Source organism: Apus apus, chromosome 8 (assembly GCF_020740795.1).
Source record: "Apus apus isolate bApuApu2 chromosome 8, bApuApu2.pri.cur, whole genome shotgun sequence".
NCBI lineage: Eukaryota > Metazoa > Chordata > Aves > Apodiformes > Apodidae > Apus > Apus apus.
Window position 1 is genome coordinate 3332805 of NC_067289.1, and position 26561 is coordinate 3359365.

The following is a 26561-nucleotide window of genomic DNA, read 5'->3' on the forward strand; positions in this document are numbered from 1 at the left end:
TGAGTTACCAGAGCAAAATCAGATTCAGACTTTCAGTCTGTGCCCCCTTGAACACTCCCAAAGCATGTTTTCACTCAAGGTCTGGTTTCTCATTTCCTGGTAACCACGGACCTGTTTCTCTGGAGAGAAGCCAAAGCAGCACAAAGTCTCTTGTTAGCACTTACATACATACATTTTGTCAGGAGAAATATCATCTTTGTAATTTAAGAATCACAGTTCCAGAAGCAGCCAGGACATCAGGCCACTGGTGTGAGACTGAAGTGATTTACATTAATGAACACTGTACCTTGCAGAAATTCACATGACAGAGCTGTTAATGGGAGCTGTAGCCAAGCAGAGGCCAAGGAAGTGTTCATTAATAAACAGTCCCTCATCAGAAAGAGGCATAAATGAGCAGGACAAAGGGTAATGGTTTTAAACTGAAAGAGGGGAGATTTAGGTTAGATATCAGGAAGAAATTCTTCACCATGAGGGTAGTAAGGAACCGTTTGCCCAGGGAGGTTGTGGCTGCCCCCTCCCTGGAGATGTTTAAGACCAGGTTGGATGAGGCTTCTGCAGCCTGGTCTGGTGGGAGGTGTTCCTGCTCATAGCAGGGAGGTTGGAACCTGATGATCTTTAAGGTCCCTTCCAACCTTCACCATTCTAAGATTCAATTATTCTTCTTGTTTTACAGGAGGACAGAAAAAAAGCTTCTCAAAATCCTAATTCAAGCAACTCATACAGTTAACTCTGGATCTTCCTGTTTACAAATGTTTCTGAACAAATATGAGCAAAGAGGATTCTTTCCTTAAGAAAATACAGATGTCTTTCACAAGGCATCTCAGAGAGACAGCATAGGAATTTTTTATCTGAAGGACATGCACCCCAGAAATCAGTTTTATTTAGTGTTATATTTTAATTTAATGGCATGAAAAACATGTACTAATTCCATCAGCAAGGAGAATAACAGCTGCCAAGTCACCTGGGGAGAGAAAAAAACGAGATTTTCCTTTGTAAGACCTTCCACCCTGAACTAAAACCCAGGGATCCACACTACAATGGGTTTACTCTGCAGGAAAAAAAATGGTGGTTCTCAACACACAAATGAAATGGTGAGTTTTCTATCCAAGGAATCTCCAAATGGCTCCCTCACATTGAAGTTGTCCTCACATAGCAGGTCAGCTCAGACAGTAAAAGCTTCAGAACGATGCAGTGAAAATGTCACAGAGGAAAACTTGAATGCAGAGGGAGCCAGAAGCATCTCAGAAGCAGCAGTTAGGCTGTCATTTTGAGTTGCAGAGATCTTTGTAAGCACAAGGATGACCACCCAGTGGTTTGATCAGCATGACAGCCGAGTACTCCAGTTCCTAGTTTGGACACAGGTGAGAAAGCAGGCATTTGGCCAACCTGTGCAGGCAATAGGCAGGCAATTAAAACAAGCTTCTTTCCTCCTGTAGCTCTGGATAGTGCCATCTTTTTTTCCTCCCTCATTTTCCTGGTGGTTAACTCCAAATGGATCCAACCTCATTTAGCAGCTCCAGTTTAAAAGCAGGTAGGTAACTGAAGCACAATGTCTTGCTATCAGTTCCAGCAGAGCATTTTGTTCCCTGGTTCAAGCAGCGTTTACACTAATTTCCATAGATACTTGGTGGTTCTAGACATGACTCTCTGGAAGGGTTCAGTGAGTGGCAGGTCCATCCCCCAGACTATCCCCCAGCGCCTATCCTTTGTCACCCAATTAAACAGAGGGCCACCCCCCATCTGCATACAACTTCCAGGTAAGTTAGACTAAGCAGGCGCCGTGATTCCCACAGGGAAGAACAGCAACAGGACGAAGGGGATCTGGAAGGAGTGGGAGCTGCTGCCACCTGGTGAGAGCAAGGAAGAGCAAAACCACAGCACCACACAATTCTTCAGGAAAAGACCTTTCAGATTATTGAGTCCAACCATTAACTCTACCGAGTCCAGAGTTAAACCATGTCCCCTCAGCACCACATCTACATGGCTTTTCAGTTGCCATCAGTAGAAATCTGAATCCTAACTCTCAGCTTAGAGGAAAAAGAAAACAATCAACACATTGTTTGGGAAGAAAAACAAACTCAAAGGTGGGCAAGAGGTGGGGGAACAGTAACACAACTGCAACACCTTTACCTTCAAGGGAGGAAGCAGCTTTGCATTTTCTCACTTGAAGAGTTTCTTGCTCTTAAAAGTGTCTGGTGAAAAGCAGAGAACAGCAGGAGAGCAGGACACAGGATCTCTTGGGATTCACTTAACACTTCCTAGCAAAAAGTCAAAGCTGTGTTACTTTAGCAGAACATGTACAAACACAACCACTCGTGGTCTTCTCCAGGCTTCACAAAACACAGCCAGGTGTATCAGCTTGTTGGGCAAAAGCTGTAGACACCTCTGTTGAGATTTCTGTTTTCAGAGAGAACGATATGGGTTATGTCAAGCAGTGTTTGTTCTGCACTGCCAGCAGAATGCAACAGTTTTCTGAAACAATTACTTTTGTATTGAGATAACTACCAGCAATTTTGACACACTTGCCTCCTACAAAGGCTCCTGTTCCATTGAAAGGAATGGAGCAGGCAAAACCTGAGGTGGGAACAGGGACAGCAGCTCTGCTTGTTTTTAAGGAGCTTTCATAATTCAGGTGGGGTTTGGAGAGGGCTGGTGGTGGAGTTGGGCAGAAGACTTGTTTACCTACTACATTTATCACCAGCTTTTAACCTATTTTTTCTTTATTTTTCAGGTTTATACCTCTGCTTTAGCAGAAAAGACAAGAACAAACAAACAAAAAACCAAACAACCTAGAAAAAGTAGAAGAAAAATATTAACTAAACCAGCATATCCTCTTTAAAATAATACTTTAAACAGTTAATTCTACTCTGTAGTGAGAAGAAAACCCAACAGCATACACAGATGTCTTGGTTTTTTAGCCTTATTTCCCCACAACATCCAGGCTTGGGCAGCCAAACAGACAGCAAACACATGCTTACATGTGTATGTGTTTGACCCTTTCCTGCTCATAGTTTTTCACCAATTGTAATGAGCATGGGAAAAGCACTAGGAATCCCCAAAGCATGAAGGCCCTATAACTTTGTGAAGCAGAAGAGGAGGGAAGAACTTACTAATACTGCTATGAAAGAGCTGCCTGCTTCCACTGACAGCCAGAGCCAAGGTACAACAGAGTCCTGTCCAAGGCTCCCTTTACTACAGCTCTGCTTTCAAGGGCTAGGCAAAACCTTTCAGCCCAAATAGTAAGTGATAGACACTTTGTAAGCCTGGGCAATTCTAGCATGTAATTAACTCTCTGCTGCTTTCCTCTACTCAAAATATTCCCCTTTTTTATTTGCTTACCTGCCTTTTTTAAAAACACAGATCTCACACAGGCAGGAACTGGGCTTCTTTCTGTGGAGATCCAGCTCTTGGTGCAATGCACAGGTAGCTTTTGGGTGCTGAGGCAACAATTATATATATATATACACACACACATTGAATGATATATACACACATATAATGATATACATTTGTAGTGTGATTGTTCTGTAATTCTAACTGCTAATGTTAAAGAAAAAAAGAAAAAAGAGAGAGCTAGACTGCTAGAAATAGAGCACTGACTGAAACACAGATGAGCAAGGAGAAGACATTTCTATTTTCCTTTGGCTCCAGTTGATATATTCTGGGAATCAAATAACAATGGACACAAACATGCCATTGACAGACACAAAGAAGTCGAGGAAGCCTGATTCCCCAGGGTCAGCTACTTCTTTCTGCATTCTTTTAAGCACATTGATGATCCTCTCCCCACACAAGAAAGTCACAGAAATCATCACCTTGTAAGAATCATCTCCATCCCCACACATAGAACTTGTCCAAGCCAAAGCAAGCAGCTACTGACCTGTATGTGGTTTCTTCTAGATGGTGACCAGACCACAGCTCCTACACAACTTCTCCTGCCCCTCTGTGTACTCTGTTCTTTTAGGCAGGCTGACCATGGGTCTCAAACAAGGAGGAACACCAAGCCCACATCTGAATCCCCTCTGTCACAGGGACTTGAGCCAGCTCTAAAACAGCAGGCTTTTGCAGTTTAACATGGGCATGCCATGCTAATCCCACATGCTGATTATCCTTATTAAGGTCTTACCCTAAATGGAGGTGACAAAACAAGTTAATTGTTACTCCTCCCTGAAGTCATTAGCAGCTCTCACACTACCATCCCAGCACCACACCACCCAAAGCTCTGTGGGTGAGGTTAGTGAGGCAGCTTTTCGGTGCATGTTCAGATCGACACGTTAATTACCAGAAACCTTTTTTTTTTGTGAGACTTTTTGCCCTATTGCCTGATTACAATAATGAAACTACATGGCTAAACTAATGAGTTTCCATGACAGGAGCTGGACAGCTTGAGCTGTCAGGGTAAAATGAGTCCTGAGTAGCACACCCAGAGACCCACAACTTACCCCTCAGGTAAGTGTGTGCAAACTCAGCTCTTCTTCCTTTCTGTCTTAGCAAGGCAGCTTTCATTCTTCTGTGTGTTCTTCTGTCTCTTAAGTCAAGGTGTCATGCTGGAATAGGGACGTTTATAAGACAAGATGAGCATATTTTGTGGGGCTAGAAGCCTGGTCCTGCAGGTATAAACTCAAGCAAGCCAGGGATCCAACAAGTCCTTCCAAGCTGAGGTAAAGTTCATTTAAATACAAAGATATTATCTCATCACAGGGGTATTTGACACCAGCTCTCTACCTAATTGATGTTTTCACTCAAGCACCTCAAAGTGCTGGACGGTGTGACCAGGGGGGCAGGGAAAGAGAGGAGGGGGAGACAGACCTGTCTGCACAGCCCAGGCTACTCCTCCTTCCCAACAGCGGCACGAACACACCACCCGGAGAAACAATCCGCGACAAACGCTGTGCGCGCAGGATTTGTGTCTGTTGGGGGCTTTTCACTCCCGCCGTTGACAAACCCAGCTTTAAAGCTGGAATTTTTGACGTGTTGGTGGTTTTTTTTTTTTTTTTTTCTTCTTCTTTTTCCCTTTGAAAACGTCCATCAGCCGCTGACATGGAGTGAAGAAACAAAAAACAACCACCAGCCCCAGGGACACGGGTGAGCCTGAACCCGCCGTCCCGCCTCGCCTCAGGCGGGGCCGCCGGGCCCTTCCCGCCCGACCGACCTTCCCGCCCGGCGGCCCCTGAGGGGAGGAGCAGCCGCCCCGGCGGGCAGCTCACCGGAGGGCAGCAGCCCCGGAGGGCAGCAGCCCCGGCGGGCAGCTCACCGGAGGGCAGCAGCCCCGGCGGGCAGCTCACCGGAGGGCAGCAGCCCCGGAGGGCAGCAGCCCCGGGCGGGACTCTCGGCCCCGGCAGCTCCCGCCGCTTGCCGGGCCCTGCCGCCCGCCCGGCCCCGCTCGGCCCCGCGGCTCCCGGCAGGCAGGGCGGCTCGGCCTTGCCCCGCCCCGCCGCTCCCGTCGCGCCGTGTTGTTGCGCCGGGCCCGGCCTTCCCCACCCGCTGCTCCCGCCCCTCCGACCCGGCCCTGCTCGCTGTGTCCCCGGGGGCAGCCCGGGCTCGGCGGCTCCGCGCTCCTGGGCCCGCCATGGCACCGCGCCGCCCGGAGCGGTGGCCGTAGGAGCGGCGGGGCTGCCCGGGTAGGTGGAGGTGGCGGTGGAGGTGGCGGGCAGGAGCGGGCAGGTCCCCCCGGGGCGGTGGGAAGGGGGGATCCGCAACGGAGCGGCTCTGAGGGGGCCGTGCGGGGAGGGGGAGGCTGTGGGGAGGGGGGCGTGGGGCGCGCTGTGGAGGCCGTGGGGGGGGGGGGGGGGAGGCCCTGAGGGGACCCCTGAGGGGGGCGAGGGAGCTGAGGGTGCCGAGCTTGGGAGCGGTGCGGTGAGAGGACGGGGGAGCCCTGAGGGGGTGACGGGGGTGCCCTGAGGGGACTGGGCTGAGCCCTGAAGGGGACTTGGGGGAGCCCTGAGGGGGTCTCGGCAGGAGCCCTGAGGGGACTTGGGGGTGCCCTGAGGGGGACTGAGCTGGGCCCTGAAGGGGACTTGGGGGAGCCTTGAGGGGGTCTCGGGGGGTGCCCTGAGGGGACTTGGGGGTGCCCGGAGGGGGACTGGGCTGAGCCCTGAAGGCGACTTGGGGGAGCCCTGAGGGGACTTGGAGGAGCCCTGAGGGGACTTGGGGGTGTCCTGGGGGGGACTGAGCTGGGGCCTGAGGGGGTCTCGGCAGGAGCCCTGAGGGGACTGAGCTGGGCCCTGAAGGGGACTTGGGGAAGCCCTGAGGGGGTCTCGGGGGGTGCCCTGAGGGGACTTGGGGGTGCCCTGAGGGGGACTGAGCTGGGCCCTGAAGGCGACTTGGGGGAGCCCTGAGGGGACTTGGGGGAGCCCTGAGGGGGTCTCGGCAGGAGCCCTGAGGGGACTTGGGGGTGTCCTGGGGGGGACTGAGCTGGGCCCTGAGGGGGTCTTGGGGGAGCCCTGAGGGGACTTGAGGGAGCCCTGAGAGGACTGAGCTGGGCCCTGAAGGGGACTTGGGGGTGCCCTGAGGGGGACTGGGCTGGGCCCTGAGGGGGTCTCGGCAGGAGCCCTGAGGGGGACTTGGGGGAGCCCTGAGGGGGACTGGGCTGAGCGCTGAGGGGTTCCCAGGGGGGCCCTGAGGAGGACTCAGGGGAGCCCTGATGAGGGGTTGTGCTGGGCTCTTCTGTTGCTGGAGTGGAAGGGAGCCCTGTGGAGAGGGTTGCTGAGGAGCACGGGGGGGCTCGGGGCAGAATTGAGAAGCACTGGGAGTGCCCTGGGATGGGGTTCACTGGGGAGGATGATTAGCTGAGCTTTGCAGGTGGGTGTACTGGGGAGAATGGGAGCTGAGGGGTCCCCTCAGTGGGAGGGTTGCTGGGCAGATGTAGGAGGAAAGGGGGTGTCTGAGGAAAATGCTGTGAGCTGTGCTGGGAGTGGTGAGGAGGGGATGGTGCTGTAGAGGTGACTGTGATACTGGGGAGCACACTGAGGTAACAGTGGGGGGGGGAAGTGGTGCCTGAGGCTTTGTCATTGTGCATCACTAAAGTGAGCTTCCTTGATACACCTGGAAAGAACTGAGAACTGGGGGTTTGCAAGGAGGGGCTGGAATACTCAGAATGGGCTGTTAGGTTCATGGAGGAGAAAGAAGATGCAGGTAGCTCTTCTGGGGAACGAACCAGCCTCTAAGAACCTCAAGCTAGAGCTGTTGCTTTCTTGCTTGTCATAGTGGATGAGTAAGCCTTGCTTTCCTGCTGTGCCACGACCTCCCAACCCTCCCTGAATTTGCAGAAGTGGATGTCTGACCATCCTGTAGGCATGGCTCACTTGAGAGAATTTGCCAGCCAGGTAAGTGGTGATTAAACATTTCTTTTTAAACTCTTGTATCAAGAGCAAATGTAACACCCCCAGAAAATCACTTTTTGCAACTCGTTATCTCTCTTGCACACATCTCAGCTTACTCCTGTTAGCCCATTGATTAGTGTCTGACCCTCTGGTGGCATTGGACTGACAGTGGTTGGTTGCCAGCCATACAGGAAGGGAATTCTTTGCCCACTGTGGTGCCTTTTTTCTGAGGCAGGGAGACAGGAATCATTTGCTCTCTGAGTATTTTTGGGAGAGGAAGTCTAGAAATGGGAACAGAAAAGCTGTGTGTGTAGGCTGTGCCAGACGTACCTTGCTGAAGTGTTCCTGACAGTAGCCTGAGAAAAAGGGTGCTTGTAGCCTTAATGCATGACAGGTATTTGATACTGAATGTTTAATGCTTCTGAGGGAGATAAAAGCTTCAGGGGATGTGGTGAAATCCTGTTGTTGTGATGACATTTTCATCAGAGGAATGTGGAAGGGTGATGTCATGACTTGGGACTAAATGCTAAACCACATTAATAGTATTGGTTTTGAATCTTCTTTCTTCTGAATTGGGTTGTGGGGTGTGTTTGATTGTTGGCAGATGTCAATGTAGGTCCTGTTAAACCCCATTTTGTGAGAATTTGAGGCATTTTTCTGTTCCGCTCTTAGGTGTAGAATTATAATTCTAAAATCTTTAGTGGTTTAAGATGATGCTTTCTCCACTTGATTTGCAACACATCTTAGTTTGCATCCTGTCTTTCACATAAACTGTTTCCCCAAAGTGTGTATGGAATTAAATGCAAATATGGTGCCTGAGTGAGTCATAGTACAGGGAGAGAAATTAATGGATTAGGGAAGGATGCTGGTTAGGGCTGAGAACTGAGTTCTGTAACTACATAAGAGGTTGCTCTGAAGCTTCTCTGTACACAACATTTACTAATGAAGCTTATCAGAGTTCCAGTGGCCTCATCTCTGACTTTGTTATGCTAATGTAAGGCAGTCTCAGATTCTGTCATCCCTTCTTTCTGTGTCTGGTCCTGGAATAGGAGAGCAGTCTGTGTTGTCCATTCCTCAGGTCTCTCAATGGGACCTGGAAGTTGGTGTAACTGAAACTTGCTGGGAGGGCAGTAGGAAGTGGCCCCTTCTCCAGAGTTTAGGGAATGGTGGGAAATGCTGTGAAAATAGAGAGACTGAGACTTGGATTGGGATGTCAGAGGCTTGACTTGTCTTTGATTCCCAGTTCTGTTGCTGATGTGCAGGGTTACCTTAGGCAAATCCCCAAGTTGCTTTACCTCTGTGCCTCCATTTCCTTCCCTTTTCTTGGCTGCCCTTTGCTGTGTACATCCAGCACAGTGGGCCTCTGGGCTTTGTTGGGAGCTCTTATCTGCTAGACTATTTATTTGCATTACAGTCTTTAAAGCTCTGATCCCAGTTCTGTTCCTAGTTTTGTTTTTCCTTATGTGACCTTGAAGAAGCCACTCAGGTTCTCTGGCTAAGTAATGCTTCACTCTCCTGAACCAAAAGACTTCTGTTGAAGCAAGTTGGGAGTCTCAGACAAATTCCTGTGTGTTCCAAGGTGCTGAACATGAACTTCCCTTTTGTCTACTCCAGAAATTAAAAAATGCCTCAGGTTCTGCAAGTGAAAAGAACTGCACAGATTAGACAGGGAGGCTTTCAAATCTTTCCAAATACAAAGCTGATTTCACCAAAGAGAAGGTGGTGTCTGCTGCAGACACCTCTGTTGGAGAGGTGGGTGTGTAGCATGCAATGTGGGTAAATGCTGGATGGGAAGCTGGGGAGAAGAGGAGGCAATGAAGGCAAGAAGGTCAGAAATTGAGGTTCATCAAAACCAACTTCCTCCTTCCACCATGTTTGGCAGAGGAAAATTAAGTTTGTTGGTTTGGCTGGTTGGAAAGTGCCCCAGTCAGAAGGGACACTAAAAGCTGCTGGAGATCCATATAAAACTTTGGAGGCTGCCAAACTCCCAGTCAGCTTCAGGTCTTCAAGTATGGTGGCCTTGAAAATTTGTTTCTGTTTCAGATTTCTGCCACATAGAACAGCCATTCTGGTCCTGAGCTGCCCCAGAACAAGGAGCTCTCCCTTCCATTTAAGCATTGCCCAGTGTTCTGTGCAGCAGATGCAGGTGTGACTCTTCTGAGCATGAGCTGCAGCCAGACTCAGCCAGAGAGAAGTCTTGAGCTGGTTCAAAGGGCATTTGAGTGACCTGCCCTAGATTCTGTGGTGGTCCTGCTCAGGCAGGGGGGGTTGGACTCAATGATCTCCAGAGGTCCCTTCCAACCCCAACCATTGTGATTCTGTATTTGCTGCTGTCCCAAAAAAGCAGCTTATCTTTCCAGGTAGTAGCTTCAAAATGAGGGTAGATATTTACCCTTCTTTTCCAGTTTCTTCTCAAAGCCTGTGGTTACATTGTCTCTGCAGCTGGAGGTGGCAGGGCTGCCAAACCCATTCTTTCCCCATGAAGCAGCTGGTGCTCCTGCCAGGCTGGTCTCATCAGGCACTGCAGTTCTTCGTGCCTGATGTCTGCACTGAGTTGCTCTGTTTTAACACATGGTATCAAACACCCCCACACCCATCATGACAGAGCATCCTTCTTTCCTGTGCTGGGAGATTAGCTCCTGGAGGGCAGAAGTGGAGCACATTACTAGCAGATTGTCCTCATCCCTCTAATCCTTGTTCCCTCCTCTTCCTGCATGCCTGACTGAGCCATCTCTGGTGTCTGACTGCTCTCAGTGGAGAGAAACAACATGAGGCTTTTTGCTCCAGAACTGCTGTGTAATTGACATTCAGTCAGGCAAAAAGGTACAATGGGGTGACCCTTAAAGGCTTTACACGTTGTAGGAGAACAAGGAGCAGCAGCTGGTCAGCCAGCTCTTCAAACTCTGGCCCTGAGCTCCATTTAGCAGCATTGGTGGGTTCTGTGAACGTGGAAGAAAATGGAAAGATCCCAAGCTGGTGAGCAGTTGCAAAGTTGACAGGTGCTAATAAGCTTCTTTGAGTTGCCTGTGCTTTTTTATGCAGGTGTAAAGCATTTCATCTGGATTGTTAGTTTATACTAATGAAGTTTTTCAGGTGTGTTTTTAGTTGTGCAGCTCCAGAACATGGATTTGCAGCCAGGATGGTTCTCTGACAACGAGATAAATTTATATTTAGAAAAGGGACAGATCCTGCTGGTTACAGCCCTCAATGCAGTGCTCTGCAGGGGCAAATTGATTGGGGTAGGGGAGAGTCAGGCTACACAGAATGGATTCTCCTCCTCCCCTGTTCCCCTCATGTAAGCCCCTGAGTGCAGCAGTGTGCTTCTCTTCTGACAGAGCCGTGCACTCTCTGTTCCTGGCATGACTGTGTTTGTTCTGCTGAGTGCTGAGACTGGTGTGCCCACTGATCTGAACATTTGCTCATCAGCTGCCAGTTCCCATGTGGCAGCTCCAACAGGAACTTCTGCAACAGACTGGAGCTGCTAAGCAGATGTCCTGCAGGGTGGCATCATTTTATCTGCCTTAGTTTGCTACGGGAATTCAGAATTGACTCCACAAAAATGCCACCTGGCAATGTCTCCTGTGGTTGTCCACAGGGGTAGCTGACCAGATGTGTCAGTGGGCAGGCATTAACCTGCTTGGATCAGGGGAGGGCCTGTTTCCTCCCCTGTGTTTGCAGAAAGTGAAGAAACTTGTGAGCAGGCTTTGGTCCTGCAGCAGGCATCCAGGAGACTGTAATCACGGCTGACTTGACTCTCTCCCACTTTGCCCCATGATCCCTCACTAGATTCTGGCTGTTGATGGCTATGACTTGTGTGATTTTGGCAACTCTGTCAAGGGATGCACATCCTCAGGCCCTCCCTAGAGTCATACCCTGGCACCTGAGAGCTCCAAAGCATTTCCACAACAGTTTTGAAGTGACAGGTCAATCCAGTACCTACAAAGTTTCCTGTTCCAACCTACTGTGGTAGGCCTGTCTCTTCTGCTCAGCAGAGCTGTATAATTTTCCTGAGTCCCACAGGCAAAGTTTCCCAGTGCTGGTCAGCAATGCTTGTCACCTTCACTGCCCCAACTATATATTCTGTAGAAGACAGGATAAACTGACACTGAAATGTGGAAGTTCTTTGACAAAGCTGCCTGTCATCACAGAGCCTGGTACCTAAGATGGTGGTTGTCCCAAAAGCTGCCTGCAGTAGCTGCTGCTCTGATGTTTAATGTCCTGTTCTGGAAGAAGCAGTCCTGATGTGCCATGCCAGGCTGAGGGCAGGAGCAGTAACTTAGACTTTGCCATTTCTTTTCTCATTGAAAAATTACATGGGAGGGAAGCAAGGTTGTTTTTTTGCAGGGTTGTTTCCCTGCAGAATTCCTGTGGATAGTCTTTCCTTTACCAGCAGAGCCAGGTGCTCCTAGGGGATGATCTGCTTTCTCCCCCCTCTCTCTGAGGTGTGGAGGGGCTGCTGTGGTGAATGGCATTTTTACCATGTGGGAGGTGGCTGTGCAGGGTGACATCCTGGCCACCTTGCTGCCCCTTCGTGTAAGCTGGTCAAGAGCTGGAAGCTGCTTCTGGCCTCTTGTGAGCCTGGACTAGCCGGACTGTTCTCCCTGTGCTGCAATCCTCATTCTCCTGTTGTCTCCTGGCATTTCTCAAGCTCAAATCCTCTTTCCTTTCCCCTGCCTCCCTCTCTTCAGTCCCTGTTATGTATTTCCCATTCCTTTCATCTCCCCTCCAGTCTGTTTCCAGTGCATTTATTCAAAGTACAACCTGTTTGGGTGTTGCCATGGACACAAAGATATTTGGTTATCCTTCTGTTTCTTGGACTGGATGCATGTGGAAATCCTGTGGAGAGAGCTGACTGCAAGGCTCATTCTGGGCCTGGCTTTCCCCATCTTGCCATGCCTTGGGCACAGAAGGCAAACAACCTGTAATGACTGGCTGGCTTAATCATTAAGCAGCACCTAGGGCTGTGGTGCTGCTGCTAGAACCTGGTGGTAGATGGAAAAATGCAGCTGCCCTGTTCTCAGATCAAATCTCTGCCAGCTCAAGGCCCTTGCAAGGGAGTGGTCCCTCTGGGGTGGCATGTTGGAGGTGAGACTGAGAAGTTCTAGGTGTGGAAAACTAGCTGTAACTCGGCTGCTTCCTAGAGTTCAGGCCATATTTTCTAGATTTTATTTTTATTATTTTAACTACACTTCTTTAAAAAAAAAAAAAGGCAGAAAAAACTAATCAGAAAGAGCCCTTCAGCAGCGTGAAGCAGAGCAGGACCTCCTCCTAGTCTGCAGCTGGGCAGAATGAAATAACATGATAAAATTACTCTGATTTCCTCCCTTTCTTGCCCATACTCATCTTAATGAAGAGTTAACTTTGAGGCTGCTGTTAGAGTCAGTGTTTCTCCCATGATGATTGTGTTTGTAGCTTCCCAGTCAATGTGCTTATCTAGTGAGGGAAATGCTGTTTGCTTTTGCATCTGGGTGTGCCAGCCAGAGGAGAGGCTGTTCCGGAAGAGCAGGTCTGCAGATGGAGTGTCCATTCAGCTCTCCTGTCTCCTCTGGGATAGGCAGGTGTCTGACCTTCTTGCTGCTGACCTTCCAAAAGATGTGAGGCTCCCTCTGCAAACACCTGAATGGAGCTGGGCTGGGTGCTGCCTGGGTGGAAGACTTTCAAATCATTGCCATCTTTGAGTGCAGGAAGACAGCACTAGGGAAACATCTTTGTGAGCTTCCTGTAGCTTCTTGCTTATGCCCATTTTCTCATCTGGATCTTCAAAAGAAGGCTGCTGGTTCTGGTACACCTTGCCTGCTGTTTTATTCAGTATGCACTAGTGCTTGCTCATGGAGCTGTTTTGGCACCACTTTGGTGCTGCAGTTGAGCAGTCCTGTCCCAAAACAGCTGGCACTTTCTGTAGAGAGACTTGCTGGCATTCTTATTCTGGGCTTATTTCCCCTTCCTCCCCCACTGTGGGCTACAGGAGGGCAAAATACTCATGTGAAAGGCTTCTTCAGTTCTTCTCATCTTGGAAGTGTTCTGTGTTAAGTTTCTCAGCATGTGGAGAGCTTTTAGGGTAGTTTTGGGTGAATCAAATGCTCCAGTAGATGCATAGATAGGGAGATGAGGTGTTTGGGTGGGTATTGCATGGCACTCTGCAGGCTGCCCCAGGACTTCATGGACTTTGCTCATCTCTGCTTTCTGGTTTCTAGCACTCCAGGGTGGATCCTGAGGAGCTGTTCACCAAGCTGGAGCGGATTGGCAAAGGATCATTTGGTGAAGTGTATAAAGGGATCGACAACCGCACCAAGGAGGTGGTGGCCATCAAGATCATTGACCTGGAGGAGGCTGAGGATGAGATTGAGGACATTCAGCAGGAGATCACAGTGCTCAGCCAGTGTGATAGCCCCTATATCACCCGGTACTATGGCTCCTACTTGAAGGTAGGACAAATCCATGGCAATTCACTTGGCAGCAGTTTGGGAATAGGGTAGGTCTCTCTGTGGGTGCTGCAGCTGGGGGTGATGGACAGGACTGAGAGGTTGCCCAGCTTGAGAGTGTCAATGTGGCAGCAGGAGCAGCAGTGGCTCTGCCCATGGCATTTGTGCAGTCTTGAAAGGAGGCTGGGCTTTAAGACACTTGCAAAGCACCAGGAAATGAGGTGCCCAGTACAACATGGTCTCAAGAGCACTGGAGAGAAAATGATGCATTCAAGAGGCTGACCTCTCCTTGGTTTGACCATTCCTGACAGGAAGTCTGTGGAATGCTTTTCCAAAATATCCCAGTTTTAAGGTAGTACCAGTTTACGCCTCTGGAAGGGAGTTTGAAAGTGTGACCTTGATGAAAAGAGCAGGACCTTCACAACAGTGCTGATACCGCTTCCATTGACAACAGGTTTCAGAATCCCCAGTGGAAGCTGCTAGAAGGGATGACCATCAGTGGCCTCTGCATGCTGGCTGCTGGAGGTGTGTGTGACACTGGGTCTGGAGCCAACAGCTGTTGAGGTCTTTGGATCCTATTATTCCTTACATGTTTTCCCAAGGCCATAATGCATTTCCTCAGCCTTCTGCTGAAAACACCAAGCAAGCTGTATTTTTGTGGATCTGCTGCTTTATCTTCTACCAGAACCCTGTGAACCTCAGTCTGGAAATACCTTCTTTGAGGACTAAGAGAGTGTCTTGTTGATCTCACCCTTCAAGCTGGAAGCTCTTCTAATGAGATCAAAGGCTGCAAAGCTCCCCTGTCATTGTCAGGAAAGAGAGGTGCTAGATCTGTTAGAGTGAAGTTGAATGGCTCCAACCTGAGAATGTGCTGATCTCTGTGGGTTGTGTAGTCTGGTAGGAGCACTAAGTTTGCTCAGATAATACTGCAGAGAAAAAAGAGTGACAGGCCTGCTGTCACAGTGCTGTGTCAGCAGGAGAGAGAGCTGGGAGCTCTCCCTCTGAGGGCTGTGGTGTGCAGCATCTCTTGGGTTTTGGACAGGACTGCCCATGTGTCTTGTCTTCTCTGGGGTGCTTCACTTTTCTCCCTGCTTTATGACTGCCTTTGCTCTTGACTTGTGCTCTCACTTGCAGGGCACTAAGCTGTGGATAATCATGGAGTACCTAGGAGGAGGTTCAGCATTGGATTTGGTGAGTACATGGTGAGCTCTGGACCATGAGCAATGTTGTCTGGAGCTTTGGTTTGTGAAATGCCCCTAATCCAGACACTCACTTGCCACATCCCATCTTTGTGGCAGCCCTGTGCCTGGAGGGTATTGGGCCAGACATGCTGGTTATGCATATCCTAGGACAGAGGGAATGTCTGCAGGGAGCTCAGCAGTCAGAGCACTGCTTTCCAGTGTGCTCTGCTGCTTTACAATGGGAAGAGCCAGTGAACTGAAACGTGCCAGCAGCAGTTGGTTTTGAGCAGTGTGAACCCATACTCCACCAAATAAGAGTCCATGGGATTGTTCCGTCCTTGCATGGCATCAAACTCAGCAGGGACCTGGTTTGTGATCAGGATTCCCAGGTGTTTGATAGTACAAATGATGTCTAACAAGTTACCACAGCTTCTAAGGGAATCCAAATGTAGAGTAAACACAGAGGCACAGTTCTGCTGTGCTGTCTTCTGTCACAGGATTTTGGTTTTCTCCTTTTCATGCAGTAAAAACTGTTGAGCCTGCACTGACTTGGAGGAAGAGGCAGGGGGGCTGTCACCACCTAAAGTCACCTTAGTGTCAGAACTGCAATTATTGCACTGAGAAGGCAGGATGTGTTTAGAGGAGAGCTGATGCAAAGAAGAGCTTGAATTCAATACTGCACAGCCAGAGGGTTGAAGTTGTCTTCAGGCTGTTGCAGGGGCTGAAATTCTCTTCTTGCCATGCTAGCAGAGACTTGAACAGAACTGTTAAGATGTTCTGCTCACCAGTGTATTTTCAGCCCAAGGTGAGAGATGAGCATCCTGCTGTTTTATCTGGGAGCCTTTAGTAGACTAACAGAAAATGTCCCAAAGATTTTTCCATATAATGTTGCCAGGTGCAAAGTCCAGCCTTCTGCTTGCAGAATGCACACTAGACATGCAGGAGGTGCTTCCTGCTGAACACAACCTGCTTGGCCAAGGTTTCTAAGTAACAAACTGAGAAGCTGGAAAATCCAGGACATCAGTCACCTCTTTTCAGTAATTTTTTCTGCCCTTTATCAGCTGAAACCAGGACCCCTGGAGGAGACTTACATAGCTACTATCCTGAGAGAAATCCTAAAGGGTTTGGATTATCTTCACTCTGAGAGGAAGATCCACAGGGACATCAAAGGTAGGATTGGAGAGCTCAGCTCTCTTTCTTGTAAGGGATGTTACTAACATAAAATTCAGAACTATTATACAGCAGTTGTCTGAGGGGTTTTAAAGACTGTTTCTTAGTGCTGCTTTTCTGTTGGGTTGCTTGTTTCTGAATCTGATCATAGAATCACAGAGTGGTTTGGGTTGGAAGGGAACTTCAAAATCATCCAGATCCAACCCCCTGCATGGGCAGGGACACCTCCCACCAGCCCAGGCTGCTCCAAGCCCCATCCAACCTGCCCTTCAACACTGCCAGGGATGGGGCAGCCACAGCTTCCCTGGGCAACCTGGGCCAGGCTCTCACCACCCTCACACTCAAAAATTCCCTCCTCATGTCTCACCCCAATCTCCCCTCTTCCAGTTTTCATCTGTTCCCCCTTGTCCTCTCCCTCCCTGCCCTTGTCCCAAGTCCCTCCCCAGCTTTCCTGGAGCCCCTTCAGGCACTGGAAGGTGCTCTAAGGTCTCCCTGGAGCCTTCTCTTCTCCAGGCTGAACACCCCAACTCTCCCAGCCTGTTTCTAGAGCAGAGCTGCTCCAGCCCTCAGATCATCTTCATGGAATGTTTGTCATTTTATTGCAATTCATGCTTTTGTGTCTTTAGAGTAACAGTAAGGAGGGTCTGCAGCTCTCCTCTGGCATTTATAGTTCAGACAGGCAGGAGGCTAAAGCAAAGGAGTCAATGAAAGGCATCTCAAATATTAGCTGGCTCTCAGTTCTGTCTAGACATTGTCTTTACTGCAGGACTCTCAGGTGTATGTGTGCTGGTTATCATGGCTATAACTTATTGTGAAGGTGACCTGTCCTCATGTAGGGTTCAGAACCCTAGAAAACCAGGGCAGCTTGTGTTAGCTTGTCCTGTCACTGCCTTTCATAGTCATGGGCTGTACGTGCTGTAGAGAGACCTGCCCTCTGCCTCCCAGAGAGCTGTCCCACACTGAGCACAGAGCATCAAAGAGCAGCAGGAGGGTGGGAGGACAGGCCTGTGGAGACATGGCCAGTGCTGGATGTGACTGCTCTGACCCTCTGCAGGAGGGGATGTGAACAAGCAGAGCAGATCAACCTCATGCAGGGAGATTTGGAGAAAAAGATTCCATTGTGTTTGTGAGACTCCAGCTTCCCAGCACAGCCAGCCCTGCAGGGCTCTTGGCTGCCAGCAGAGTGGGGAGATGCTGGAAGTTTGTAGGTACAGAACAAAAAGTCCTACCAAAAAAATAACCCATCTCAAAACCCAAGCAATGACACTACCTTAAGCTGAGTGAGTGGGAAGCAGTACAAGACCAGGACTTTGGGGCTTTTTAGAAGGATCTGCTATTTAATCTGTGCTGAATGATGCTCTAAAGAAAAATGGAGACCATTTGAGGGCCGTGTTGTCCTCTCTTCTTTATGTGGCCAGGAATCACATCTAGTTGATTGTGTGGCTCTCCACATCTCCTTGCTGCTACCCTAGAAAGATTCCCCTTCTGAATATGTATGAACTTGTTCTATGTTATCCAGCAGAGATCAGAGCATGAGGATGAGTCTGAGGCTGCAACTCTGAGCTGAGGGTTTTCACTGGGTCAAAGGAGGATGTCACAGGAGATCTGTTCTCAGTGTTCAGTTCTGTGTGGGCTGGAGATGATTCAGAAACCAGGGGAGTTAATGCTTGTTTGTGTGAACAGCTGCCAACGTGCTGCTTTCGGAGCAAGGAGATGTGAAACTGGCTGACTTTGGGGTGGCTGGGCAGTTGACAGACACGCAAATCAAGAGGAACACCTTTGTTGGGACCCCATTCTGGATGGCACCAGAGGTCATCAAACAGTCTGCTTATGACTTCAAGGTGAGCTGGGAGCTCAGGAGGGCTGCTGCTTGGTGCTGCTCTATACCAGATGGTGCTAGCCTTACTGCAAGGGGTTGGAAGCACTGCTTGCTGCAAGAGTGATGCTTTCCTGTTGTGGTTCAGGACCTGTGGGAGAAGTTGTCTGTTAGACATGAAATGCCCTCTCTGTTGTTATAAGACCAGCCCTTTGGCTGTGCATGCTTCCTTGTTGCAGAACTGCTCCTTTCTCTTCTGCTCTGTCACTGTTCTTCCTCTTCTTCCAGGCAGACATCTGGTCCCTTGGAATTACAGCCATTGAACTAGCAAAGGGAGAGCCTCCAAATTCCGACTTGCATCCTATGAGAGTTCTCTTCCTGATTCCCAAAAACAACCCTCCAACACTGGAGGGTCACCACAGCAAGCCCTTCAAGGAGTTTGTGGAAGCCTGCCTCAATAAGGATCCTAGATTTGTGAGTATTGCTGTCCACTTGTGAATTTGGGTCAAGTATTGCAGAGGTCAAAGATTTATGTAGCAGGAAGACATTTTGGTGCAAGGCTCTTGGAGACAAGGAGCTTGTGGAATGGATGGGCAAGCCTGGCAAGACTTGGAAGTCTTGCATGTGGAGTGTGCAGCAATGGTTGGATGCAGCCTGCTTTCCTTCTTTGCTCCAGAGGCCGACAGCTAAAGAACTGCTAAAGCACAAGTTCATCACACGCTACACCAAGAAAACCTCATTCCTGATGGAGCTGATCGACCGGTTCAAGCGCTGGAAGTCAGAGGGTCATGGAGAGGATTCCAGTTCTGGCGACTCCGATATGTACGTACACGTTGATGCTGCACCCTGCTCACTCATTGGGTCCTTCTGGTTGGGAAAGACCTTGATGGGCATCAAGGCCAACCATTAACCCAGGCCACTACCATGACCCTTAGCACCACTTCTACATGGCTTTTTAATCCCTCCAGGACCAGTGCCCCAGGGTAGCCTGCTGCAAACAGCTCAGGTCCTTTTCCCCATCTGGGCTGGAAGCCTTAACAGTAGCTCAGGAAGATGTGGGACCATCTGTTTGTGGGAGCAGACAAGTGCCTGAAGAAACAGGCTGGGAACTCCTCCTGTTCAGTGGGACCCAGAGCTCTGTTCTTCATAGATTCATCATAGAATGGTTTGGGTTGGGAGGGCCCTCAAAGATCATCTAGATCCAACCCCCTGCATGGGCAGGGACACCTCCCACCAGCCCAGGCTGCTCCAAGCCCCATCCAACCTGTCCTGTTTTAACCCGTGGAGCCTCTTTGCTGAGTATAAGAAATCAGGAGGACTAACAAGCAACAAGTAGCATGTGCATGGCAAGTGAAACAAGGCTCTTGTTGCCTGTGTTTTATGCACGTGCAGTTAAATACACCCCCTTTTCAAAGAGCTTTGTGGGTTGCTGCTGATGTGGAGGGTACTGAGGCTGTGAGCCTTGGGTGTGGAAAGGGCATGTTGTGGCCAGGCTGCTGTGGTAGAGCTTCCCTTCACTTGGTGCTGGCAGCAACTCAGGTGACCAATGGCTCTGGGAGGTTGGCTTGGAACATCTCAGCCTGGCCCCTCAAACTGTGAACTTAGATTGTCTTGAAATTCTTCTAAATGTAACCAGCAGTTGAAGCTGTCTTCAAGCTGGCTAGAGCAAAAAGGTGGTTGTGGTGAGTTGGGAACATGATGTAGTACTTGCCTGATATCTCTGTGGTTCTGGATATGGGCTGTAGACCCTGAAGCAGTTTCTTTTCAAGATTTTTTCTGGGATAGGGACATGCCTGGAGCCCTGTGGTGATACACAGTCAGGTGGGGGGAGAGCTTGGGACTATGGAGTGTGTGGAGCTGAGGCTTTGTCTTGACTTCCCCCTTTTTATTTGCAGTGATGGAGACACAGAAGATGGAGACCAGGGTCCAATCTGGACATTCCCCCCAACTATTCGCCCCAACTCCTTGAGCAAGCTGCACAAAGGAATGGCTCTCCATGGCTCCCAGAAGGTCTGTTTGCCATCTTTCCCTTGAAAGTGGACCCAACTAACAGAAGCTTTTGAGGGTACTGGGGAAGCTGCTGGTCACTTGTGTTCTGTCTAAAGTTTACTTTAGTCTGGTATCAAGGGCTAGTGCCCCAGAGTTGCTTCTTTGTCATCATCAGGGCACTGCACTCTGGGGCTTTCCAGAGAGCTGGTAGGGGGCTGCCATCAAGGTACCACCAGTTTACCCAAGGCTTAGTGTTTGTGTGCCCTGGGAGCCTTTGCCTGTGCTTCTAACTTCTGTGTTGTCTTCCAGCCTACTGAGCCCATCAAGAGGCAACCACGGTCACAGTGTCTCTCCACCCTTGTTCACCCAGTTTTTGGGGAGGTGAGTAGAACCTTCTTGGTGTCTGCAGTGGCTGGAGACAAAGAGATACCTGACATGGAGGAGTCAAGGGGAAGGATCTGGAGAAGGGAGGTGGGGTACCTAGCAGGGTTGAGTGATCATGAACCCTTTGTTCAGAGGTCTATACAGAATGTTAGGAAGGTGAATATGTCCCTGGAGTGTCCTCTCCAATACACTCATGTTCCTAGAAGCACAGCATTACTATGTTGTCTGATGATGAGGAGCACTTGTTTCTTTTCTGTGTCCTAGGCTTGCTAGCCTAGCCCAGGCAGCTCTGGGCTCTGATGTCCCTGGTCCCTGTAGCTGAAGTGCAGCTCCTATCAGGGCAGGCAGGTACCTGAGCTTGCCCATCACTGGGCATCTTCCCTGCTGGATGCTGCTGCCCACAGAGCAGCTTCCTTCCACTGAAGGAAATGGGGATGGACTGGAGCAGGAGTTGGCTTTGCCAGTCACCAGGCCATCTTCTTGATTCATCCTTGTCTGCTCTTGCTGGCACACCAAGGCTAAGGAGTTACCTGCTTTGTGGCCTGGGGAAGGTGGATAGAGAAAATAGATTTGGGAAATCTACCCAGTTTCCCTGCCTTGTGCTCTGCGTGGGGATGTGGAGTTAGGCAGAAGCCCCCATTAATAACAGGATAGTGTCTGTAGCAGCAGAGCTGGATTGTCTCTCCAGCTGTTTAAAGGGAGGAGAAGAGGACACGAGTCATTAGGGGGCTACTGACTGTGGGCTTCAGGTGCTGTTTCCAGCAGGATGTAGGAAGGAAGGTTCTGCTTCAGAAGAAAGAGCCAAGCAGTGAATAAAAGCCTTTGTGCAGCCAGGCACCAAGTTCAGGCACATCCATATAGTGCAGACAACAATCATGGGAGATTGAACTGGACAGTGGTTAAGCTGGCAGACATGGCTTGTTCAGCACAAGGGTCTGATTGGTGTTCAGCTGGTTGTGTCATGCTGTGCACTAGGGAAGGGTCTGCTGCATCAGCTGCCTGTGTGAAGGAGGTGGGGAAATGCTGCAGAGGATGGGATTGTGGGTTTTCTTTCCAATGAGATACTCCTTCAGGCTCAGCAGGAGTGACCCAGCAGGAGCTCCTTCATGACAGATGTTTAACTGTTGCAAATTAACAGCTGAAATCACATGCAAGGAGACTTGAGGCTGGTGAGGCCTAGTTGGAGTGATGATGTGAACTGAGGCTTTTCAGCTAGGTCAGGTGCTGCACGTGGGGGTCTTGCTGGGTGGGTTTCCTTTCTCCCCTCCCTCAGGTGAGCATGTTGGAAGCCAAGTGGCTCAGGCTCTGTGGTGTGGCAATAGTCTCCCTTGGCCTTCCAGTCACTAGGAGAGACTCAGACTTGTTTGTGGTTATTGCAAGTGGTGGTGACTAACTCCTGGGGTTCCTGTCTTCTCTACCCTGCCTGTCTGCCAGCCTATGAGTGCAGCAGAAGTGTCTCACTGGTTCAGGTACAGCTGGAGTTCTGTGTTCTGTTACTACCTTGGAGTTTTCAGGGCTGTTGATCCATTTCTAATATAATTTAGTTTGTTTAAGAGTAGATCAGGGTCTGTTTATTAATGACTTTGATTGCCCTTAGCACCTGGAGGAAAGTCTGAGCTACAGCCACTGGAATTCCATCTTCCTGACCTGACAAAAAGTCCTTTTCAATGTTGTTTGTTTTTTTTTAAGGAGAATGTAGGTGCCCTCCTGGAGTCATACTAAAAGGGAAAGTGACTTAATGGCTGCACTGCCTGACCACTGTGTTCCACAGTGAGACAAGGAGCTAATGCACTGGTTCTGCTTTGCAGCTTAAAGATAAGCACAAGCAGACTGGAGGCAACGTGGGAGCTATGGAGGAGCTGGAAAATGCCTTCAGCCTGGCTGAGGAGTCCTGCCCAGGCATCTCTGACAAACTGATAGCACACATGGTGGAGAGGGTACAAAGGTAAGTGTCCTGCACAGTGTGAGCTGGGGTGGGGCTGGCAGAAACCAAACCATTGTCATACTCTGTGGCTGTGGTAAAGGCTGGTACTGAGCAGTCAGGACACCCAAGAAGTGCATATTGATGATAGCTGACCCAGCAGTCCCTAAGTTTCTTCTTCCAACTGCTTTTCACTTAGTGGAAGCAGTTCTTCTTGCCTCACAAGTCCTTTCTCACCCTGAAGAGGTTTCTGTAGTGTAGATGAATGGTGCAGAGCACAGAAAGGTGCTGGTGTTCACTTTCATCTTGCACATATATATGACATCCTTCTGGTCCCATTCCCCAGGTGGTGAGAGCTGCAGGATGCCAGCAGGATCACTTCTGGAATAGGATCTGTTTCACTGCAAGGAGTGTGCTTTACAGCACTATGTGCAGCCAGTCACTCTGCTTGTCCAGCTTCAGGTGGCACCAAAGTGCTTCTTTCCTGAAGTGAATTACTTACTAAACCTGTAAAGGAGTTCAGGCTGGTAGAATGGAGTTCCTTCATAGAATCACAGACTAGTTTAGGAAGGGACCTCAAAGATCATGTAGATCCAACCCCCCTGCACAGGAAGGGACACAATTTGTTTGTTGCTCATTCTTGGTTGCTCAGCAGATGCTGTGTCAATCCTGCCTCCATGACTGGCACCAAGTTCAGGCACATCCACATAGTGCAGACAACAAGATCAAATCCTGGTCACAGGTTTATCAGGCTGTATTTATTTGTTTTAATATTTTATTTTCATCCTTTCACATCAAGCTCTCCTAAATCTCTCCCTTTCCTCACCAGCCAAGAAACTTTTGGCCCCTCACAGGTTAGAAGACTGGGAGTAAAGTCTTCTGCTGTATGTGTGACCAAAGGAGCCATTTGGTGCTCTGGATGCTAAATGTAAACACAGCCCAAGCTTTACAGTCTTGACACCCTTGAACTTGGGCTTTCTAAGCACTTCTGATGGATTTAAGCTGGCACAGTTTGTGCCTTGTTCCTCAAGTATCCATGGGATGCTGGCAAGCAAACCTTAGATATTAAGGACCCAAAATGACTGGCCATCCTTGGGGGCTTCTGTTACTAAGTCATTCAAGCTTTCAAGCAAACATGCTGTGAGTCTGCTTAGGTCCCTCACCTAATCATCACTTAAAGCTGAGAGAAGAATGCTCTTGTCTCCTGTCTGACCTGTCAAGGTCACAGCAAAGTGTCCTGGTGATGCCTGCAAGATCTTTAGCCTCAGGTTGCTGTGTAGGGCAGCTGTCTCACATCTGTCAGCCCAGAAATGGCACAGCTGGATGGTGCAGCAGTGCAGGAGGATGGTGGTTTGGAGGTCTGCAAAACCTCAGAGACCCTGGTTGTTCCTTACTGTAACACACTAGTGCTCAACATTTCCTGTTTGCCTAGAACTGAGTTTTTCAAGGCATGAAAACCAAGTGCCACCTTGGCTCTCTGTTCAAGGGCTGGGTTTTTGTTTTTTTTTCTTTTAGGAATTCTCTGTCTAGCAAACTGCTGGTGGGAGTGGGGACAAACACATCCAGACTTACCTCCTCACCCCCAGGCAGTGGCTGGTGCAGTCACGTGGGCTACCTGCCAGGTGAGGACAGGGACAGAGGTGACCAGTTCCACCTGTTCTTCCTTGCAGGTTTTCACACAGTCGGAACCACCTGAGCTCTGCCCGCTGACACCTCTGCCCCCTGCTGCTGGTTCGAGGGGGGAAGGATTTTTTTCCCAGCTTCCTAAGAACTACATCTCTAATCCAGACCCACCCTCTGCTGTTGGATGTAACCTTGTGTTACGGACTCCAGGACATTTCAGAGCCCTCATATTACACACCCTTTCCATGATAACCCAGGGTGGGGTTTGCAATGCAAGTACAATTTAGACCTTTTGCAGAACCCGAGATGGGTGGTCTAATTGTTTTTACAATGTAATCAATGCAGTTTTTAATTGTTTCCCTATGGATGTATCCATTTTGGCTTGGTTTGATTCGCTGCTTGTTATTGGTCAATGCCTGGCTGCTGGAGAACAGGGAGATTCTATGTTTCAAAGGCAAGTCTGATGGACTCAACCTCCTGCCCTTCCTAAAGGAGTGTTTGTGAGCAGTCATGCGTGAGTAGAGGTATGTTTGGAAGCTCTCCATGCTTTACAGCCTCTGGGAAAGTTAAAGCAGCTCTCCCATTGTCCTGGAGGATTGCTTCAGCTCCTTCACACACTAGTAATGAAAAGCTTTCCAGTATATCAGCAGCTGACCTGAGCTGCTGCTGTTCTTTCCCAGCTTGTGGTTTCCCAAGAGGATGGGTTTGCTGACTGTACTTGTGGTTCTGGGACATCATCCAGTTCAGGCAACAGCAGAACTTGCCTTGAGTCTCCAGGGACTAAAAGGCAAAGTGGTAGGTGTGGTTTGGGAGATGGTGGAGTTCTCATCCTTGCTGCTTCCTGCCACTGCAGCAACTAGATAGGCAGGTTGGGCAGGCATGGTCTCCTAGCTGAGCAGACACCCACTGTGCATGGCCAAGCAGTGCAGAAGAATTTAAAAACAGGGGTAGGAGGGGGAACATGAGAGCCAGAGGCACTGACAGGGCTTCAGTTCAAAAGGGTAGCAGTGCTTGGGGCAAGGAACCTGTCCTCTGCAGAAAGATATGAACTGGCTGGCAGCAGGAGTGTCCTTGTGGTGTGGCTGGGGGCTTGCAAAAGCTGCTCCATGCCTCCATCCCCTGCTCAGCTTCCCCTTTCTGGCTCTTCTTTCAGTCTGGGATCTGAACTGGCTGATGCCAAGAGCTCTGCTCCAGTTGACAAGCTGTGGTGGTGTTTGCTAGCAAAGAAAGTAAAGCATCTGCTGCTGTAGTGGCCGCTTAAGGTATTCCAGCGGAGCCATCCCCAGGTAGCTTTGCTTTCTGTGTAACACTAGTTTATAAAGCAAATCTTTAATTCAGGTAAATGTACAGATCTTAAACCTATACTTTAAAAGTCTAGAAAAACAGACTTAGGAAAATAACTCCCAATAGCTGGTTGCTTTGAGATCTGCTCTCTAATTGTAAAGATATTCCCATTAAGTCAGCAAGATCTTAGACCTCCAGACCTTTCTGTCTGGGTGTTGGTGTGGATGATGTGGCTCACCCCAAAGCCACCCAGAACAAAAGCTGTAGCTATTCAGCATTTTGGTGCAAGACAGGCCACTTGGTTAGTAACTTGGCTTGGTGTTTGGTACTTTGATTCAGAGCTGCAGACTTTAAGTGCTGGGCTCAACATGGCTCAAAAGGCCCAGACATTCCCTCCCCTGGTGTGTGGTGTTTACTTTAGCTTATGACTATCCTTTCCTCTTCCTCCCTGATGGATAAATACAGGCTCAGCCACCACCACCAACTCATCCAGCAGAGGAGGTGGCACTGTTTGATCTTCATCTGCTGCAGTGTGGTGTCTCTCTGTGGTGAGAAGTCATCTCAGAGCCTGCACTGATGATGAAGAGAACAAACCCATTTGATTCCTCAGGAGAAGGGAGTTAAATAGCCAGGAGATGTTGCTGAGGTGGAAGGCAGAGGCTGCAGTCCAGCAGGAAAGGTGGCTGAGGGGGCTCCTGCTGCTTTTCGAGTCGCTGTTCGTGACGGTAGCAAATCATGTCAATAAGGTACCTTGTGTTGTTCCTCACAAGCACTGCAGTGTCACGAGTCAACTTTTTAAAGGAAACATCCCCACAAACTTGGTCCAGTATTCAGAGCAAAAATGGTTTTACTTTTTAAAAACGTTGAAAGGGATCTGCCACTTTCAATAAAGTAACGAAACGAAGGAGGCTGCTGGGGCTTTGTTTTGTTGGGGGGGAAAGTGGGTGAGCTGCTTTTCTTTGCCTTCTTCTTGGTCTTCCCCTGCATCTTCCTGCCTCAGGAACATCTGACAGTGAGATGGCCTCAGGTGAGGACTTCTTGTGCAAGGAGGGAACAGAGCCAAAGGGCTGTTTGTTACAGGAGTCCTTCCTGCTGCCATGCCCTGGGTTGAGGGGAGGCACACCCGGGGTGTAGCTGTGCAGGGCGCTGCAGGGCTGTTCTTGCTGGCATCTGGTTGTTGGTCTGTAGCATTTAGGCTCAGGTTTGACTGTAAAAGCTGCAACCAGGAGCTCTCTGCCTCCATCTCACCCTCCCTTTGCAGGTGTGAGGGTGATGGAGCAGTGGCACAGTCTCTTGCTGCGGATGGAGCAGCCGATGCCAGGTGAGCCGAGAAACACAGTCTTGGCAAACTACTCAGGAATTTGACCACTCTAAACATTTTAAATCCTGGCTTTAGGGAAAGCTCTGCTGCAGTAGGTGAGAGCAATGAAAGGCTGGGGTTAAAGGCCA

At 49.5% G+C, this 26561-nt stretch overlaps 2 protein-coding genes across 9 annotated transcripts in view; one reads left to right on the top strand and one right to left on the bottom strand.

The window, feature by feature from the left end:
* Window positions 1-5419, bottom strand: part of BOK (BCL2 family apoptosis regulator BOK) — a 29672-nt gene extending 24253 nt beyond the window's left edge. For 2 of the 7 annotated variants that reach the window (XM_051627025.1, XM_051627024.1), the window contains exons 1-2: window positions 4443-4984; window positions 2131-2258 (exon numbers count right to left, since the gene is read on the bottom strand). The gene's annotated coding sequence lies outside the window, so the exon portion shown is untranslated. Of the gene's footprint in view, window positions 1-2130; window positions 2259-3339; window positions 3438-4442; window positions 4985-5285 lie in introns of those variants that run through there. The other 5 variants (XM_051627023.1, XM_051627026.1, XM_051627022.1 and 2 more) reach the window with 5 other exon arrangements.
* STK25 (serine/threonine kinase 25) lies at window positions 5065-26016 on the top strand. 2 transcript variants are annotated; one of them, XM_051627019.1, is made up of 12 exons: window positions 5065-5085; window positions 7207-7325; window positions 13517-13747; window positions 14879-14935; window positions 15987-16095; window positions 17779-17936; window positions 18200-18385; window positions 18588-18733; window positions 19807-19921; window positions 20210-20281; window positions 22093-22229; window positions 23876-26016. In XM_051627019.1, the coding sequence occupies exons 2-12, from the start codon at window positions 7275-7277 to the stop codon at window positions 23913-23915; spliced, it is 1302 nt and encodes a 433-aa protein (XP_051482979.1). In that variant the 5' UTR covers window positions 5065-5085; window positions 7207-7274; the 3' UTR covers window positions 23916-26016. The 2 variants fall into 2 exon arrangements, with proteins under 2 accessions (XP_051482979.1, XP_051482978.1); XM_051627018.1 differs by lacking the exon at window positions 5065-5085 and adding an exon at window positions 5483-5621.
* Window positions 26017-26561: the final 545 nt, after the last annotated feature.